Raw genomic sequence first — 18,117 nt, 5'->3', positions numbered from 1 at the left:
AATAAACACTCCAGTGGACTAATCTATTTCTGCTGGTGGACATTAGGAAGTGCTACCTTTGCGTGATTACAAACACTGCTGCAAGTAACATAGGGTGCTGGTCTCTTCATGTTTCCCTTGGGTGTGCATGGGAGAGTGAAACAGTCAGGTGATATGTTATGTGTACCTTCACCTGTCCCAGGTATTGCTGTATGTGGCCTGGATGTTGTGTCCAAAGGGGCTGACTAAATAAAACTGCACCTGTTATAGGCACCCCAAATACCAGCAAAGGTGTTATCAGACACCCTCTGAGTTGAAGGGAGAGGGCAGTTCTTGTCAGTCTCATAGGAAGGAATTCAAATGAGTGACGTCAGACAATTGCGTTGTAGTGAAGCCAATTTCTTAAAGAAGTACAGCAAGACCATTTAGTGAAGAAGCAAGGCAAACAAATCTGTTAGACTACATCCGTCTAGGAGCACAGATGGGCTTCTCAGCTAGCCCAAGAAGCCAGGGCAGCGGGGATTCAAAGGGTTTTATACCCTTCTGTCCATAGGTTTAAAATTTGTTTTTAATTCCTTTGCCAAATATCTTGGCTCAGAGTAACCCTCAAGGTTTCCCTTTTACTTTGTTATGGCTTTCCCAGAATTTATGAGAAGCATCTGGAATTTTATCTCGACGGGCCCCAAGACTGCTGGCTTCTCTGTTTAAACAGTGAGATGAAAACTCCCTCTTCTTTCTCCCCCCAAACACCCCACCCCTCAACCCCGCCACCAATGAATGAGAGTTCCGGTGGCTCCACAATCCCACCAGCATTTGATGGTGTCAGCGTTCTGGATTTGGGCTATTCTAATAGGTATGAAGTGGTATCTCGTTGTTGTTTTAATTTGCAATTCCCTGATGACATACGATGTGGAGCATCTTTTCATATGTTTACTTACCATCTGTGTATCTTGTTTGGTGAGATATCTGTTTAGACCTTTGGCCCATTTTAAAATCAGATTGTTCATTCTATCATCAGTACCAACTGTCTTGTTTACCATAGCTTCATAGTAAGTTCTCCAACATTCTCAGTCACTATTGCTTCAGCACATGTCACATGCCTGGTAGCTTCCCACAGTTCTTGGGTGTTCTGGTCTGTTTGTTTCTTCTGTTTTCAGTCTCCATGTCTTTGCTCTTCATTTTAGGAAGTTGCTGTTGTCATACCCGAATGAAGCCCGGAGAGTCTTTCCTCAGCCATGTCCAGTTTGAACAAGGAACTCCTTAAGCGTTATGTCTGTTACAGTGTTTGTTTTGTTTTTCAGCATTTCTTTTTTATTCTTTCTCAAGATTCCCATTTCTTCACTTATATGATCCTTATCTAATTCTGATGCTTGTTCAGTCTCTTCAAATTGTTTTGTGCCCTTTTATTCTGCCTTGTAATTTTTTTTTGAGAGAGAGAGAGAGGAAGGGAGAGAGAGAGAAACAGAAACATTGATGTGAGAGAGAAGCATAGATTGGCTGACCAGGGACCAAACTCAAAAAACCTAGGCATGTGCCCAGGCCAGCAATGGAACCCACCACCTTTGGGTGCACAGGATGGACACTCCAACCAACGGAGCCACCCTGGCCCAGGGCTGCCGCGTAATCTTTCTAGAAAGGCAGATGTGATGTGCTGGGTGAAAGGGACTGTGGTCAACAGGCCTTTACAAATGAAGAGGTGAAGGGTCAGGGCAAGGCGGTGCTCTGTGGTCCTGCCCCTGGTGAGCCTGAGCCTGAGCCTCTCTGTCTTCCCCCTTTGGTGGGACAGGATGGCTAGAGTGGCCTGGAGTTCCCTCTGTCCCTTACCCCACGTGGAAGGCTAAAGGGGCTGAAGCCCAGCCAGCATGGCTCAGTGGTTGAGCGTCAACCTGTGGGCCAGGAGGTCATGGTTTGATTCCTGGTCAGGGCATATGCCTGGGTTGCAGGCTTGGTCCCCAGTGTGGGGTGTGCAGGGGGCAGCCGATCAATGATTCTCATCATTGATGTTTCTATCCCTCTCTCCCTCTCCTTAACTCTCTCTCTGAAATCAATGAAAACATATTTTAAAAAAAAAACTATTTTAAAAATAATCCTATATAATAAAAGGCTAATATGCAAATAGACTCAACGACAGAACGAACAGTCGCTATGATATGCACTGAGCACCAGAGGGCAGATGCTCAACACAGGAGCTGCCCCCTGGTGGTCAGTGCACTCCCACATGGGGAGCACCACTCAGCCAGAAGCCAGGCTCACAGCTGGAGGTGGTGGGAGCCTCTCCCACCTCTGGGGCAGTTGGACATCACCCGAGGGCTCCCGGACTATGAGAAGCCAGGCTGAGGGACCCCCGAGTGCACGAATTTCGTGCACTGAACCTCTAGTAATAATAATTAAAAGAGGGACTGATAACTTCTAAGCTCCTCACTGGAAGCCAAGTGTATCTCTTGATAACATATTCCTGAGTTGGCAGCTGTCTTCCTACCCTGTGATGTCATCCTTTGTGCATTGACACCCAGGAGCTGGGTTGGCACTGTCGGCTGAGACCTGTTCTCCTGCCGAATCTGAACTCTTTCACAGAGCAGCAGCATCAGACTCACCATCTGTGACCATAACGGACTGACAAAAACAAGACCGTCAAGACCATTCCAAACACGTGACTGAACACAAAGGTGGGCATTGTCCAGACCACAAAAGTGACCTAGTGTTCCTCTGCCCCGTCTAGTGTGAGTGACAGGCTTCTAACAGCACCCAAGCCAGAGCAAAGCCCTCTCCTTAAACCTTTCTCCAGATCTCCTCTCACTGGCAGCCTCACAGTTCCCCAGGGTCTCACCCGCTGGGTGGGTGAGTGACGGGCGGCGGTCCTGGGTCGTAGGCGGGGCAGTGGCCCTTGGGCTGCAGGGGGACCACAAGCGCTGTGTCTATCAGAGCATTTCCTCTTTGGCAGGAGAGAACTCCCACCTTCAGCAGGACTCGCAATTCCCCGAGGATTGTCTGCGTGCAAAAAGCAGAGAATCGTTTCTCTAAGTCCCGTCTCTCAGTTTTCCTTCAGATCGTCCGGAGACCGTGAACAGCTTCAGCCATGAAGAACCTGACCGCCATTACCCGAGGAAGGCCTCACGCCGAGGGCACTCTGGACCAAAGGAGGAGCGAAGGTTCTTCTGACGATGCTGAGGATGCCTTCGATGGTGCGGACCTGGGAGACTCTGAAGAGACATCTGAACTGCGTACAAACTCTTCCTCAGGCACCCCTTTTCTGCAGTCAAGTGCAATGATAGCGGAGCCATAGCGAAGCCCCAGCTGCCGCCGAGACAGGATCCAACTGTGCCAGCGAGACTGGCCTAGATGGGAGCCTCCAGGGAGGATTCTCAGGCAGATCCTTGTAGGCAGGTGACTGGGTTGTAGGCGGGTGTCTGCAATTACACCTGCTGCCAGGAACATAGGCCAGGTCCTGGCGCGATGGGGAAGTGGAATTGAAAGCTGCCGGGGCACATCCAAAAGCAGAGCCAGCTTGGCATCTTGCCGCTGCCTATTGCAAAGCAGTCTGTCGCCTCATTGTGAAATCTGGTGCCGCCCTCCTTTGTTAACCAGCAGGCTAACAGGGAAGGAGGTCTTCCCGGGGGGCACCCCCTGGCGGGACAGCACGCTGGCGCCTCACCCGGCCAGTGGGTCATACCACGTGACCCTTCCCGGGCCTGCCTGTCGTGGCAAGTCTGCCCGTGAAGCTGACAGCTTTCGGACCTGCGCCTGCCTGAGCGGATAGGCCCCCTGGTGGGGCGTCTGGGCAGAGGAGCCTGTGGCCCTCACTACAGCAGTAGCTCTCACTGCCCTATGACTGCAGGACCTGGAATCTGCCAAAGACAACTTGGTCTCTGGCTTAGGTGGGTTTGCAGCACGTGGGGGACGGGGGGCTGCGCGGGCTTCATTCAACGGCATCACAGACTACAGGTTTAATCGCCTTCCGTAGAACTGGGCCCCAAAGGACGCAGCCAGTTGGCTAGGCCGGGGTGGGGGGGACTCCCTGTAGGTCCGGAGGGTCAATAGCGGAGCTTCATTGAGAGCTTCCCCCAGCTGCCCAAACGCTCTTGGTTGCTGGCACCCTTAGTGTCCCAGTCACTTTTCATGGTGCTCCCAAGACCAAAAGAAATATCCAACGGTTCTACTTAGGAACTACTTTAGGTCTAAATAACTTATAAGTATGTACATGTTAATAACTTATTAGTCACGTAGAAAGTAGAATTCACATCATTAGAAAGAAAGCATAGTGCTTTTATATCATTCTTTTAATAATCACCAGTACTTACTGATCGGCCGTGAGCCCTGGCCAGCCCCTCAGACCTCAACATCGGCCCGCTCACCCCAGCATCATTTCCTGTTCCTTGGTGATTTTCACTTTTTATCCTCAAAACTACCGGAAATCCAGTGTCTCAAAGGCACGACGTGAAAGACATGTGGAGTGACCTAATGTTGAAACCGGGAACCACCTGGACCTCGGAACTTGCTCAGAAAAGTATGGGACCACTGCTTCCCTCTAAATGTAGAAAATAGAGAATATCCCGGGCGCCTTGTGAGTGTCCGACAGGCGGGGACCTCGGAGCCACTTGCTCAGGGGTTTCACACCTGCTTTTCACAGATACACTTTGCAGAGAAGGAACCTGCGGCTGCCACAGGCAGACCCCTGGCCTGCAGTCACAAGCCTGGCTCCAGCGCCCCCTGGAGGCCGAGAGAACAAAACTCAAGTGAGGGCAGTGGGGGCGAGGAGGGTAGAACTAGGAGGCCTGAGGCTGCTAGAGTGGGTGTGGACAGGGCCTGGCCTTCGGAGGGTGGAGGGGGAGTGGCGCAGGAGGAATGGTGCGGCCCCAGCAGAGGAACTGTTGGGGTGCAGTTGGGGACTCCATGACCCCACTGTGGCCCCCTTGCCAGTCCTCACCAGGCGTTTAAAGCCTGCAGAGTGGGGTCTCAGTTGCAGCTCCCATAAGGGGCAGGTAGAGAAAGTGGCCCCTCAGGCTGTAGGGGGTCTGAATGTCTCATGGGCATTGAGGCTGAAGCCGGTAGAGGGCAGTGGCCACGTGTACCTGGGCTCGGACAACCATACTGCTGGCCCTCACTGGGCCTAGGGTGACCCTGACGCGGCTTAGTAGTGGACCCTACCCCCCAGGAGCCTCTTGGGGAGCTGTGGGCAGCAATGCCCCAAAAGATGAAAAAAGGATGGGGTGGGGGGGTGCTGAGAAGACTACCGGAGGGGGCAGTGGGACCTGTGTCTCTGGAATCTGTCCCATCCTCTAGCCGTCAGTCTCTGCCCAGGTCCCCGCTTCTTTCTCCTGGGCGGTGGGGGTGAGCCTGGCAAAACCCCGCGGCTTCCCGGAGGGCGGGACAACCTGGCGGGCGGGGCCTAGAGGGGCCAACCTGGTGGGCGGGGCCTAGAGGGGCCAACCTGGTGGGCGGGGCCTAGGAGACCTTCCCACCTGGGGGAAGTCAAACCCTCCGACCACAGTGCCCCAGAAGCTGGGTCAGCCACTCACACCCTGGGAGCTCTACACTCCCCCACAGCCTGAGACTTCCGGTCAGGACAATACAAAATCTCTTTATTGTTCATGTTGTAGAAAAAGTCGTGCCTCTTGGTGGGCCACAGGGATAGGATGAGCAAAGCGCAGACAGGCTCCACCCAGGCCTGTAGCTGAAAACTGGGGTAGGACAGGGGAGAAGGGGAGCGGCGAGGGGACCCTGGCCCTGCGCTGGGGCTGGGGCTGGGGCACGTGCTGGGAGGCGGCCGGCCTGGGGAGTGGGTCATGGCGACCGGCCCCTCAAGGGGTGCGGTCGGCTGGCCCCACCCCACCCAGGAGGAGGCTGAGGAGCCGAGCCCAAGCTCAAGTGGTCCCGGTTCTGGGAGGGGGTATTTCCAACATTGGGAGGGGGGCTGGAGTCCTTCCTGAAGATAGCGCAGGAATCAGAGCCCCTCCCCCCCCCAAAAAAAACGCGATCAACCGAGGCCGGGGGGAGGCTGTGCCCCTCACTGCTCCTCTGGCCCGTCGCCTCCCTGCGCCTGTTCGTAGGGGCAGGGCCGGCGGCAGAAGCCGGCTGGTTCGGGGCCGGGCCCCGCGGGCAGCGGCTCCTCCTCCGCGCCGTCCCCCCGGCCTCCGCCGCCGCCACCACCACCGCCGCCGCCGCGCTCGCCCTCCGCGTCGCTCTCATCGGAATTGTCCTCCTCCAGGTAGCGGTAGCCGCGCACCTTGTGCTGGGGCCGCGGGATGCGGGGCTGGCGCGGGGCCACGCCCCGCCGCAGCTTCTGCTCCATCGTCAAGTAGGAGAGCGTGGCCACCACCAGCGTCAGCAGCAGCACCGCCAGCTTAGCCTGGGCGCACAGGGGAAGGGTGCTGGGGACTCGCGGGCGGCGCCCCGCCTCCCTGCCCAGTCCCTCGCCCGCCCACCTCTTTCCTGAGCACCCACCCTCCTGCCAGCAGGACTCAGATCCCAGCTCTGCCCTTTACAGGCCTGGCCCCCCTTTGCCAGGGCTTAGGTCACTCTGTCCCTTGCACGCCGGGACCACAAGTAACGCTTGTCAGACGGTTTTGACTGTAAGCCACAGTCAGAAAGAATTCTGCATCATAACTCAGTACCTACACGCTTGCATACATACTCCCCGCCACTTTCTATTCTGTTTCATGTTTTAAAATACTGGTCAGGCCCTAGCCGGTTTGGCTCAATGGATAGAGCGTCAGCCTGCGGACAGAAGGGTCCCAGGTTCAATTTCGGTCAAGGGCACATGCCCGGGTTGCCAGCTCCATCTCCAGTGTGCGGCGTGCAGGAGGCAGCCAATCAATGATTCTCTCTCATCATGGATGTTCCTATCTCTCTCTCCCTCTCCCTTCCTCTCTGAAATCAATAAAAATATTAAACAACAAAAAAATACTGGTCAGGAAGGACCTGCTAAACCGACCCACCCGGTGAGTGGGAGCAGAGCATGAGGACCCTGCTCCCATGGCCAGAAAGGGAGACGCACCTTCAGCATCCCTCTCAGAGCCCGACACCTGGTGAACAGGTTACCCAGCGACACACAAGGCAGCGGGGATGCCCCACAGGCAAAGAGCAAACTGTGAACCCCTCTGCCAGGGGTAAACTGAGGCCCTCAGGAGGTGAGGCAGCACGTGAAGGCTGGGTTTGGGGCCAACCCTGGGTGAGTGGTGCCCTTCCGGGGCTATGAGGCCAGGGTGGGCACTCGGAAGGGATCTGTTGCCTGAGCTGGGGGACGGTGGGTGCCGCATGCCCCAGAGGCCCTCCCCCAGCCCACTCAGCCTCACCTTCATGGGCAGGCTGGCGCCCAGGTACACAACGAAGATGGCCACTGCCTGCCACCAGTGGTAGATGGTGAAGATGAAGTCTTGCCTCTCTTTGTCCTCGTACAGGATGCCCAGCAGTGCTGTGGCCGACAGGGCAGGGCAGGGAGGGGAGCAGTGTCACCCAGGGCCCAGGGCCCTGATCTCCCACCAGAGACCCTCCTAGGCTGTGCGGGGTCCAAGCCCGAGGCCTGGAAAGCCTAGAAAGCTGTAGATCGGTCCTGGACTGCCCCCTAGTGGATATGCTGGTTACTACACTTCCCGGGCAGCTGAGCCGCGTAAAGAGATGAGATGGGACGCAGGTGGGCCTCGATCTGGGGCGCTCGGGACTTGAAAAGTGGAAACTGGAAACGCTTGTGCGCAATCACAACCCCTCCCCTTTCAGACCCCAGCGACCCCAGCCGTTCAAAGCCAGGCCTGCCAGGACTGCTTCTCCTCCTCACCCCTGGCTCAGGGAAGGCAACCTGCTTGCAGCAATCAGCTTTCTATAAATTAAACCTGAAGCTGGGGGATTTGAACCTATTTCCGTAAGAATCCTCCCTGGGGTGGGCAGGAGAACTGGACAGGGAGTCAGGGACTCAGAGTCTCTGCTCAGGCCGGAAAAGTGAGAGAGCTGGTACAGAGAGTGGATTCAAACGCTGGCTCTATGGATGACTTAGAGAAGTCAGCTCTCCAAGGCCACTTTTCCCATCTGGAAAATGAGACCAGGCATCTACGTTATACTTACGCTGGGAGGCTTTGATGTGAGGAAGCTCACGCAGCACCTGGCAAATCGTACTCTCACCTGCCACTTGGACATGAACACCCCCACTGTAAGCCCTGCAGGGTGACTGTACCCCATGGGGCTGCTGTGAAGGAACGTGGAGTCCCAGGGTCCACAAAGAGGGGACAGGAAGCAGAGCTGTCGGTACCAGGCCCAAGTCCAGCCATAACATGGGTCCAAGGTACCCAGGCTGGATGCTGCCTAAAGCTGGCTGCCCCTGGCAAAACAGCCAAGAGAGCGTGGTCCAGGGCGTGGGGCTCCACCCCCTGACTCTCTCTCTCTCTCTCTCTCTCTCTCTCTCTGATGGTAAGTGCTGGGGTCACCTGAGCAGAACGCATGACCTCCACAATGCCACACCCCCAGGGGCGACGTTCAAAACAGTTAACAGCACGGCCCATCGGAACAGATGCCAATGTGGAGGGCCTCAGCGGCTGAGCTGTGTGTGCCCACTGCATGTCATGGCATATGCCCACCTGAGGGCAGGGATCATCACAGAGCTGAACTCTGTCCACTGCCTCCTTTCTACAAACAGGGCCCCGCTTCCCGGTGCCTCGACCCCTGCAGCCCAGACTTGGGGCCTGGACTTTGCAGACCACCACTGGGCGTCATCGGGCTCCCAGGTCCTCTCTGTAAAGGCCATGCCCACATCTACACCTGGGGCGTGGGCAGGGCCGCCCACACTTCCCATGCTCCTAGGGCACAGACACGGAATCTGCTCCCAGTGTCATGAAAACTCTGTCCAATGGGCGCTGTCCCTGGTATGAAAGCTGAGTGTCCCCAGGATTTTTTTCACACTGCCCTTCAGAGGTTTCCACAGAGCCCATACCTACCCCAAGTAGCCATAGATGTCACACTATCCCTCAGTGTCCACAGGGCCCCATGCCCACCCTGGGGTAGCCACTGGATGTCCATGGCATAGGACTCCCACAACAGCCCCCGGGGTGCCCACAATTCTCCCCACCTGTCCCTATGATGTCCACAGAACTTCTTTCCACCCCTGTAATGGCCACAGGGATCCACCGTTACCTCTGCCATGTATACAGGACCCCATGACAGACCTCCCGTGTGTCTATGGGACCCCATGTCTGGCCCTGGGATGTATGTGCTACCCCCAACTGCCCCAAGGTAGCCGCAGGGGGTTACCCAGCCATCCCAGTGCCCATGGCTATACTCACTGGAGAGCCCGGTCTTGTTGAGGCCACTGCCCACACCCCAGAGGATGGCTGCTACATAGAGGATCCAGATGTGTTGCAGGACCCGAGGTTTGGGGGCCCAGAAAAAGAGGCTGATGGTGAGCAGCAGGTGCAGTCCGGCCCCAGACAGCAGAGGCACCTGGCGCGGCAGCCACAGCCCCAGCAGGCCCAGGAGTGAGGAGGCGGAGGCACCCAGGCCATAAGCCACGAGGAGGTAGGCCAGGCGTTCCAGCCCCACGGAGCACACGCCATAGCCCTGGGGGGGGGGGGGAGGGCGAACATGTGAGGTCAACTGGCCAAGGCTCTCACCCTCCCCACATGAGGTGTCCACCCTGCCCTCTCTGGGCCACCCTGGGGCTAACTCCCTCCAAGGCTCAAGACTCTTAGGAAGGTTTGGGGCAGGGGTTGGGAGCAGAGAAAATGCTTGGGCATTGTTCCTAGGCACCGAGGCTGCACCCCACAAGGAACCAAACACTTTATGGGTGTTATCCTATCGCAATCATGTAACCCCTCCGGGAGCCGGAGCGAAGGTCATTACTAGACTCACTTCTCAGAGGAGACAGGCGCAGAGAGGTTAAAATAATTTGTCCAAGATTGAGGGGAAGTAAAGGAAGGGAAGAGGGAGGGGAATATTGGGACATATTTGTACATACTTAGACCTATATTCAAAACTTAGTCGCTGTTTATCCGAGGTTCGAACGGAACCACGCAGACTGTATTCCACCGCCATCTACGCGGGCTGTACCTACCAGCGCGAGGCCCGTGCAAGCAAAGAGCACCTCGAAGCCGCTGTAGATGAAGAAGGGCACGAGGTGGCGCAAGCGGAAGTCGCGCACGTGCTTGAAGGGCAGCTGGAAGATGTTGCCCCAGCCCACGCTGCGCAGGTCGATCTCCTCCGTGGGCCGGTAGGCGGCCCCGCACAAGCCCAGCACCTGCGGACCCGACCCGCGCCGTGAGGGGGCGGGCTGCCAGGAAAGGCCCCGCCCCCAGACACACGCCCCGCCTCTCAGCACAAGGCCCCGCCCCTACACACACGCCCCGCCCCTCAGCACAAGGCCCCGCCCCTAGACACACCCACAGGCCTCCCCTCGCGTCCCCGCCCAGCTCACACCGAGCCACGCCCCCAACGCCTCAATTCTGCCCCCAGTGCAGCCCCCGGGTTGCAGCCACACCTTCCACCCCCAGCCCAGCCCAGGCCAGTCCCCTCCAACCCAGTCTCCACCTCAACCCCAGACCAAGTCTGTACCCCTCCAACTCCAGTCTCAGTCCACAGGCATCTTCCTGCCCGACTGCCCCAAGGCTCAGCGGGGCGACTCCCCCGGACTCAGCCCTGGCTCCCCACGCAGACCACGCCTCCAGGCCGCAGCCTGCCCAGGAGCCAGCCCCCGCCCAGACTGCACCCTTATGCGCCCAGACGTCAGTGACTCCGCCCCATCCCCCCCCCCCCCCCCCCCCCCCACCTGGTCCTGGGCCGCACCAGCAGCATGGCCACGAAGGCCACGGCCATGAGCACGCTCTCCACCACAATGAGGTTTCGGCTCCGCGGCAGCGACTTGAGGACCGTCTTGTTGAAGCCGCTGAGGATGCCCAGGCTGTTGGTACCTGCGAAGCGATGGTGCGAGCACTGTGAGGCAGGACGTAGGGCATCCTCTCAACTCAATCACAGAGAAATGCAGCCAGGCCGGTGGGTGGGAGGGGAGCTAAGGGGACAGGCGGGTGGGCGGGAGCGGGGGGGGGGGGGGGAGGGGGGGTTAAAGGGGACGGGCCAGGGCAACGCATGTAAAGGCAGGGTTCCTTGGAGGGCAGTTTGGATGTGAGGGTCACTAGGGCTGAACACACTCCAAGGAAAGGAACACCTTCCTCCATTCCCCTTCCCACCCCATCCCCCTTCCCATCCTATTGCACAGAGGCTAGGGTTGGGGGGCGGGCGCCAGTGCATCCCCACATCTATACATTCACCTTGCATTGATTGAGCTCTGAGGGTAGGACTTGACCCCAAGAGAGATCCCATAGGCAGCTTGATCCCAGATGGCACCTCCCCCAGGCAGCCTTCCCTGATACATCCCCCTCCCCCACCCACTCCCCCCTTGCTGGGTCAGATTAAATACATACTTTAACAGGGCCTTGTACCTCGCCCACCAGAGCCCTGGACCCCGGAATTACAGCCCTGAACCCTGTGAGAGAGAGCATCCTCTGCTCTGGAGGGCCCAGCGTCTGCAGGATAACTCAATGGGGGAGGTGAGCAGGGCTTGGGGACCCCATCCCCATGAGGACTAACCGCAGCTGTGCACATTGCTCAGAGTGTGGTTCAGGTCATACAGGTAGTGATTCAGGAAGTAGATCATGGGCAGTTGGGCGCAGGCGAAGCTCAGCTGTGGGCAGGAGGCACAGGCATGATCTGGGAGGGGTCTTGGCATAGCCTTGGGGGGACAGGAGCCCTCCCACCTCTGGGGTGGCCTGCTGGTAGAGGGAGATAGTCCAATGCCAGAGGCCTTCCCCCTGGTCAGCACTGTGGACAGCCAGGGAATGAGGTTTTAATCACTTGGGGTAAGCAAGCAGGGGAACTAGAAGGCTGACAAGACTGGAATGGGTTCCAGTGTGTGGGCTCTCGGGCTAGAATGCCCCCCAGGGCCCCGTGTGTGGCACTCACATGGAAGAAGCTATAGAAGATGGTTTGGAAGACTAGGAGATAGGGCGCGTGGGAGCCCCGCGGCGGGCGCTGCTGCGGGCCCTGCTCGTCCCGCTCCTTGTAGTGGGAGTACTCGTAGTACTTCTGGGCCATCCTGGACCACAAAGGAGAAGGCTTTCCCCAGCCCAACCTCTGCCAGACACCTCTGCTTCCTGCACCCAGAGCTGTGGGCTGGCCAGCCCCTGCATCTTATGGATGGGGAAACTGAGGCCCAGGGGGCGGAAGGGCCAATCCCAGGTCCTCTGGCCAAGGTTGGCAATGCAGCAGAGGTCAGCCAGGTCTCCAGCTTCCCACCCTGTTGTCCACCAGGCTCACCTGGTGATGTAGTTGCCCATGGAGGCCCAAAGAGGCACGATGGCCATGCCCAGGGCCACGGCGGAGGGCACAAGTGTGTAGTAGCGTTCCCAGTAGTTGGTGGAGACGAAGAGGGCATAGATGCCCACACCCAGAAACATCATCCACTTGGTGCCAAAAAACCTATGGGCATTGAGAGAGATGCTGGTATCACGGGCTGATGGGGACTGCCAGGGCCGATACCGGAGTGCCCACAACTCTCCGTTCATGAGGCTGTGTGAGGTGGGGAAACACCCCTGGCCTTGGAATCAAGGACTCCCTCATGTGAGGCCCGGGCTGACTCACCAACCCCCTTTTCCTCACTCATGTGCTGGGACTGCAGGGCCCAGGCACATGTCCAAGGGCCTGGACCCAGCCTGGCTCAAGGAAACGTAGGAGCAGAGACAGGAAGAGGCTCCAGTGCTGGCCAGCACCTTAGTGTCCCTTCCTCCCTGCCGCTGCTCTGGCCGGCCATGTGGTCATCAGGAAGGCTCCTCCTCAGTGGCTCTGAGACAATGTCACACGGGTTCGAAGGGGCTTGACAAGCAACAGCTAAGGGCCTATTCAGGGCATGGAGGCTGCCCAAGCTGAAAACCACCCCTGAGATCTTTGTTTGTTGAGTGTGTGTGCTCACTAGTTCCCTTTGGTTTCCAGGCAGCTCAAAGTGAAGTGACCCCGTTTTTCTGGTACAATTACTTTCGCTTCTATTACAGGGCCCTGGTTCACACAGCCAGTGGGAAATCAGCCTGGTAGTTTGGGCAAGGAGCAAGGATGGGGGTTTTGAGCCACTCTGCCCGGGTTCAAACCTTCCGTCTGCCACGGGCTGCCTGTGGGACTTGGGCAAGCTGTCCAATCTCTTGGCTTCTCCGTGTCTGAGTTTAGAGCATCTACCTCAAATGGTAAGGAATGAGGTAACATTTATAAAAGCGCCCAGCACATGGGAAATGAGATGAGCTGGCAGCTGTTCTTAATAGTGATGGGTTTCCAGAGCCATATAGCCTTTCATAAGCTGGTGACCTTGGTAAGGGCCCTACTGGGAATTTATCCTGGAAACTTTCTTTTTTCATCTTATGCAGAAAACAGCTACAAAGCACAAAGTGAATGTGCAAAAAAGGAGAGGGTACCCTACCGGCATGGCTCAATGGTTGAGCATCAACCTATGATCCAGGAGGTCATGGTTCAATTCCTGGCCAGGGCGCAAGTCTGGGTTATGGGTTTGATCTCCAGTAGGGGGCATACAAGTAACAGCCAAGCAATGGTTCTCATCATTGATGTTTCTATCTCTCTCTCCCTCTCCCTTCCTCTCTGAGATCAATATATATATATTAGCCCTAACTGGTTTGGCTCAGTGGATAGAGCATTGGCCTGCAGACTGAAGGGTCCCAGGTTAGATTCCAGTCAAGGGCATGTACCTTGGTTGCGGGCACATCACCAATTGGGGGTGTGCAGGAGGCAGCTGATCGATGTTTCTCTCTCATCGATGTTTCTTTTCTTTTTTAAAAAATATATTTTATTGATTTTTTACAGAGAGGAAAGGAGAGGGATAGAGAGTTAGAAACATCGATGAGAGAGAAATACCGATCAGCTGCCTCCTGCACACTCCCTACTGGGGATGTGCCCGCAACCAAGGTACATGCCCTTGACCAGAATCGAACCTGGGACCTTTCAGTCCGCAGGCCAACGATCTATCCACTGAGCCAAACTGGTTACGGCTCTCATCAATGTTTCTAACTCTCTATCCCTCTCCCTTCCTCTCTGTAAAAAAATCAATAAAATATATTTTATATATATATATATATATATATATATATATATATATATATATATATATATATATTTTTTTTTTAAAGGAGAGGGTGCTGCAAGGTACAACTCTAAGCCACAGCTGGATGTCCACAACTCTGCAGACGATGCTATCATGACAAAGTGCCCCCTGGGAAGCAGGGGGCAGGCCAAGATATGTGCAGTGAAAAGAAAGAAAGCAAAGCTGTTGAATTTCAGAGGGAAGGTGGGGTGGGGGTAGCAGAGTGGAGGGGGGGGGGCAGTAACAGGGAACTTACATGCCTAGATGCATAGCCCATGGACACAGACCTCAGTGTGGTGAAGGCCATGGAGGGGCGGATGGGGAGACGGGAGTCAATGGGGGAAAAACAGCAACTTAAAAAGGAAGGAACGTCTGTAATGCTTTCAACAATAAAGATAAATTTAAAAATAAAATAATGAGGAGTGAAGAAGAAAAAAAGCAGGAAAGTGAACGTGGCTCACTGATGCTCTGGCGACAAGGCCGTGGATGCCATCCACATACCACGCGGGGGACAACAAAGGCAGCCGGCTTCCTGGAGGGCTTGGGGGCGGATTTTCCCTTTTCTGGTTTCAATTATGACTCTAACGCTGTTTGTGCAATTGTGACAAAGATTCTTTTTTAAGGAAAGGATAAGGGAACTGAAACCCATCTAATTTGTCCACGTCTCTGGCCTGTCTGAGCACAGGCCTACCGCCCGTTGGATAACGTGTTTGTGGAGGGATTTTTGTAGTGGCCGGAGGCTGGGCCAGGTGCTGCCAAGCTCAGTCTAAAGCAGGCCTTCTGGGGCACCTGCCCAGCCACGCCCTTTCCCCCTTTCTGTGAGAAAGGTCCCTCCACACCAGCCACAGCTGATTGGGCCAGGGGTGGGTGCCACAGAGGAAGGGCATGAGGCCAATGCCACATGGGTCGCAGGCAAGCTGAGGAAGGAGCTGAGTGACTTTCAGTTGCTTGAAACCCAATGTGTCCTGGGCAAAGCTCTTGTTTCCTCCCCCAAATCCAGGCTTCACCCCTTCTCTCCCGCCCCTCCAGGGAGGCAAGGAGTCTCCCAACTCCCTGACTCCCAAGTCCACCAGGGCAGCCCCTGCAAGATCAGGGTGACAGCCCAGCCCTCTGGGGCCAGCAGTGCGCACCTGATGAGCACAGGCGTGTAGAGGAGGGCCGCGATGGGCGTCACGTTGATGCCGATGAGCATCTTGCTGTCGATGTCGGGCAGCCCCATGTTGCCATACTTCACCTCTCGGTAGGTCTCGTCGTAGTGCAGGATCAGCTGCATCTGCAGGAGACCTAGAGACAGGGGGCTGCAGGGGCGGCCTGGCTGGGGGCAGCCGCGCTGAGCAAGCAGAGGCTGGAACACTTTCACCAAAGGGTCCCCTCATCCTGCGCCCTGGCGGGGCCTGGATGGAGGACAGAGCGGGAGCCAGGCTGGGCCAAGCGTCCTACCGGCCATGCAGCGTCAGCGACTTTATTCCCACCCACCCCCCACCCCCCTTACCCCCGCTCCGCAGGTCTCTTGGATCCCCCCCTTGCCCCCATGTTCCCCTAGGCTCCATCGGGGCCCGGAGACACCGCCCCGTCCCGCCCCGCCCCCACGTGGGGAGGGGAGGCAACTGCAGCTGCGAGGCCGCGGACTGGGAAGTGAAAAGAGGAAGGGAGACCGAAGCCCCTAAGGTTTCTCTTTCCCAGACCGGGTCCGGGCGGGAGGTGGGGGTCGAGGAGCTCTGGGGTCCGGCGCCAGTGCCCGGAGGCGGTCCCCGGCCGGCAGGGGCAGGGGCAGGGCCGGGGCAGGTACACACCCAGGTAGACGGCGTAGGTGAGCATGCCGCCCGCGCTGGCCGCCAGCACGTTCTTGAGCACCCCGAGGCGCTTGCGGCGGTAGTAGCGGCGCTCCTCCTCCTCCTCGTTGTAGTTGGGGTACGCGCCCACCAGCTCGTCCAGCTGCGGGGCAGGCACGGCGCTGGCACGGACGGCGCCCGGGCTCCCACCCCACCGCGGCCCGCCCCGGGGCTGCATCCCAACCCCATCCCGGAGAAGCCGGCCCGCCCGGGGCCCCGCGCCCCGCCGCGGTCCCGTCCGCGCTCACCGGGGCCCCGGACCCGTCGGGCAGCCCGAGTCGGTCCTCATCGCCCTGCGGCCCCGCGGCCCCCGCCACCGGGTAGAGTGGCGGCTCGGCCATGGCCTGTCCCCGCCCGAGGACCGGTGGTGGCGGCCCCCGCGTCCCAGCAGCGCCCGGCACTTCCTCCTGGAGGCGGGGACCTGCCCCCGTCCCGCCCGCTTCCTACCCCCGGAGGCGTGGCCCGGCACAGCTGCGGAGGCGTGTGTGTGTGTGTGTGTGTGTGTGTGTGTGTGTGTGTGTGTGTGTGTGTGTTAGAGGGGAGTGTCTATGTGCGACCAGGACCCAGTCTCAGCATGTGAGATGCTGGTTCAAATCCCCACTTAGCCACCTCCTGGCTTGGTGTCTTTGGGAATTAACTCCACTTCTCTGTGCCTCAGTTTCCTCACCTGTAAAACGGGGTGCTGGGCACTACTTCCTAGGGCTATTGCTGGATTGAGTTAAAGCAAAGCTTTAGAAGAGTGCGAGGCCCATGATAAGCTCCCTTCCATGTTACTACGTCATCCTAGCCCCACCTCCAGGCCCCAATGTGTGTGTTTGCAGGTCAGCAAAGAGCCCCCATAACAGCCCCCCCCCCCCAGGGCTCCTACCACAGGACAGGGCAGCCTGTGCCACACCCCCCGGGCACCTCCAGCTCCCGTTTGGGCACCTGCAAGTGGAAGCTCTGGCAGGGCCACTCGGAGGCCGTGATTGCGGTGGCTGCTGGGCTACAGTGGGGTGACCCCATCACCACCCTGCAGGAGGGGTCAGAGCCCCCACATCCACCCCACTGGGTCCAGGGCTGCAGCCTTACCCGAGGGGACCCTCCATCGCACTGGCTGTTTCCCTGGTTAGAAACACTTGGGGAGATCTTTAAACCATGCATTTCCCAGGGTAGTCTCTTCAACAAATGGTGTTAGAAAAACTGGATAACCACACGTAGGCAAATGAGACTGGACCTCTGTCTTACACCACTTACAAAAATTAAATCTAAATAGAGTAGATTTAAACGTGAGACCCGAGACCACGAAATTCCTAGAAGAAAATGTAGGGAAGAAGCTCTTTGACACTGGTGTCAATCTCAAAAATAAAACAGCTAGTTATTTTACCAGCAAAATATGTAACGGTTTATTCAGAGGACTTGGAATGGCTGAGGAATTACAGTTGGGGACATGTTAGCCATGGCAAACCGTAGGTAAGTCTGGAGAAAAAAAGGAGAGGAATATTACTTTGTAGAGAAAAGGGGTCAGTTGGGAGGGGCTGCTATAAACAAGTAGGGGCCCAGTGCATGAATTTGTGCACCTTGAAAGGAACTGTGGGCCACAAGGCTGCAGTGGGCACAGGGGTGAGTCTCAGCCCCTCCTGCCACAGCCCCTGGTCCCCTGTCTGCCAACAGCCCCGTTCCCGCCACTGCTGCTCCCACACGCTGATGGCGCTGGCCCCGCTCACATCTGCTGACGATGCGGAGTGATTGGCGTTGGTGCCAGTAGCAGGTGCAAGCAGGGCTGGCACCGTCAGTGGGTGCGAGTGGCGGCTGCTGCCCCAATCACCTCTCAGGAGCAGGAGGAGGTGGAGAAGCCCCGAGGGACGATTGGGGCCGGCAGCTGCAGCTCACACCCACTGACAGTGCTGAGTGATCAGGGCCGGCGCTGGGTGCCAGCAGCAGGTGTGAGCGCCAGGTGGCGCCGTGGCACGTAGGAGCAAAGAATTTTCAGTTACCACCAGAGACTCACCCTGATGACAGCAACTGGCGCCCCACCTTGGTCTGGTGCCCCCACTCACCTGCTCCACCATCCTGCCGCAGCTGATGCCCACCATGTTCCACGCACGCCCCCTGGTGGTCAGTGCAATCATAGTGATCGATTGTTCAGTTGTTCTGGTTGTTCTGCTGTTCAGTCTATTTGCATATTAGCCTTTCATTATACAGGACTAGAGGCCC

At 57.2% G+C, this 18,117-nt stretch overlaps 1 protein-coding gene across 1 annotated transcript; it reads right to left on the bottom strand.

Moving 5' to 3' along the window:
• Positions 1–5,536: 5,536 nt before the first annotated feature.
• UNC93B1 (unc-93 homolog B1, TLR signaling regulator) lies at positions 5,537–16,340 on the bottom strand. The gene is made up of 11 exons (XM_036326425.1): positions 16,170–16,340; positions 15,883–16,024; positions 15,220–15,373; positions 12,268–12,429; positions 11,914–12,046; positions 11,542–11,635; positions 10,741–10,865; positions 10,013–10,195; positions 9,246–9,519; positions 7,272–7,390; positions 5,537–6,325 (listed from the first exon to the last, which is right to left on the bottom strand). The coding sequence occupies exons 1-11, from the start codon at positions 16,260–16,262 to the stop codon at positions 5,984–5,986; spliced, it is 1,821 nt and encodes a 606-aa protein (XP_036182318.1). The 5' UTR covers positions 16,263–16,340; the 3' UTR covers positions 5,537–5,983.
• Between the last annotated feature and the right edge of the window lie 1,777 nt (positions 16,341–18,117).

Source organism: Myotis myotis, unplaced genomic scaffold (assembly GCF_014108235.1).
Source record: "Myotis myotis isolate mMyoMyo1 unplaced genomic scaffold, mMyoMyo1.p scaffold_m19_p_10, whole genome shotgun sequence".
Lineage (NCBI taxonomy): Eukaryota > Metazoa > Chordata > Mammalia > Chiroptera > Vespertilionidae > Myotis > Myotis myotis.
Note: the sequence above shows the minus strand (reverse complement) of the source record. Positions and strands in the feature narration are given on the sequence as shown.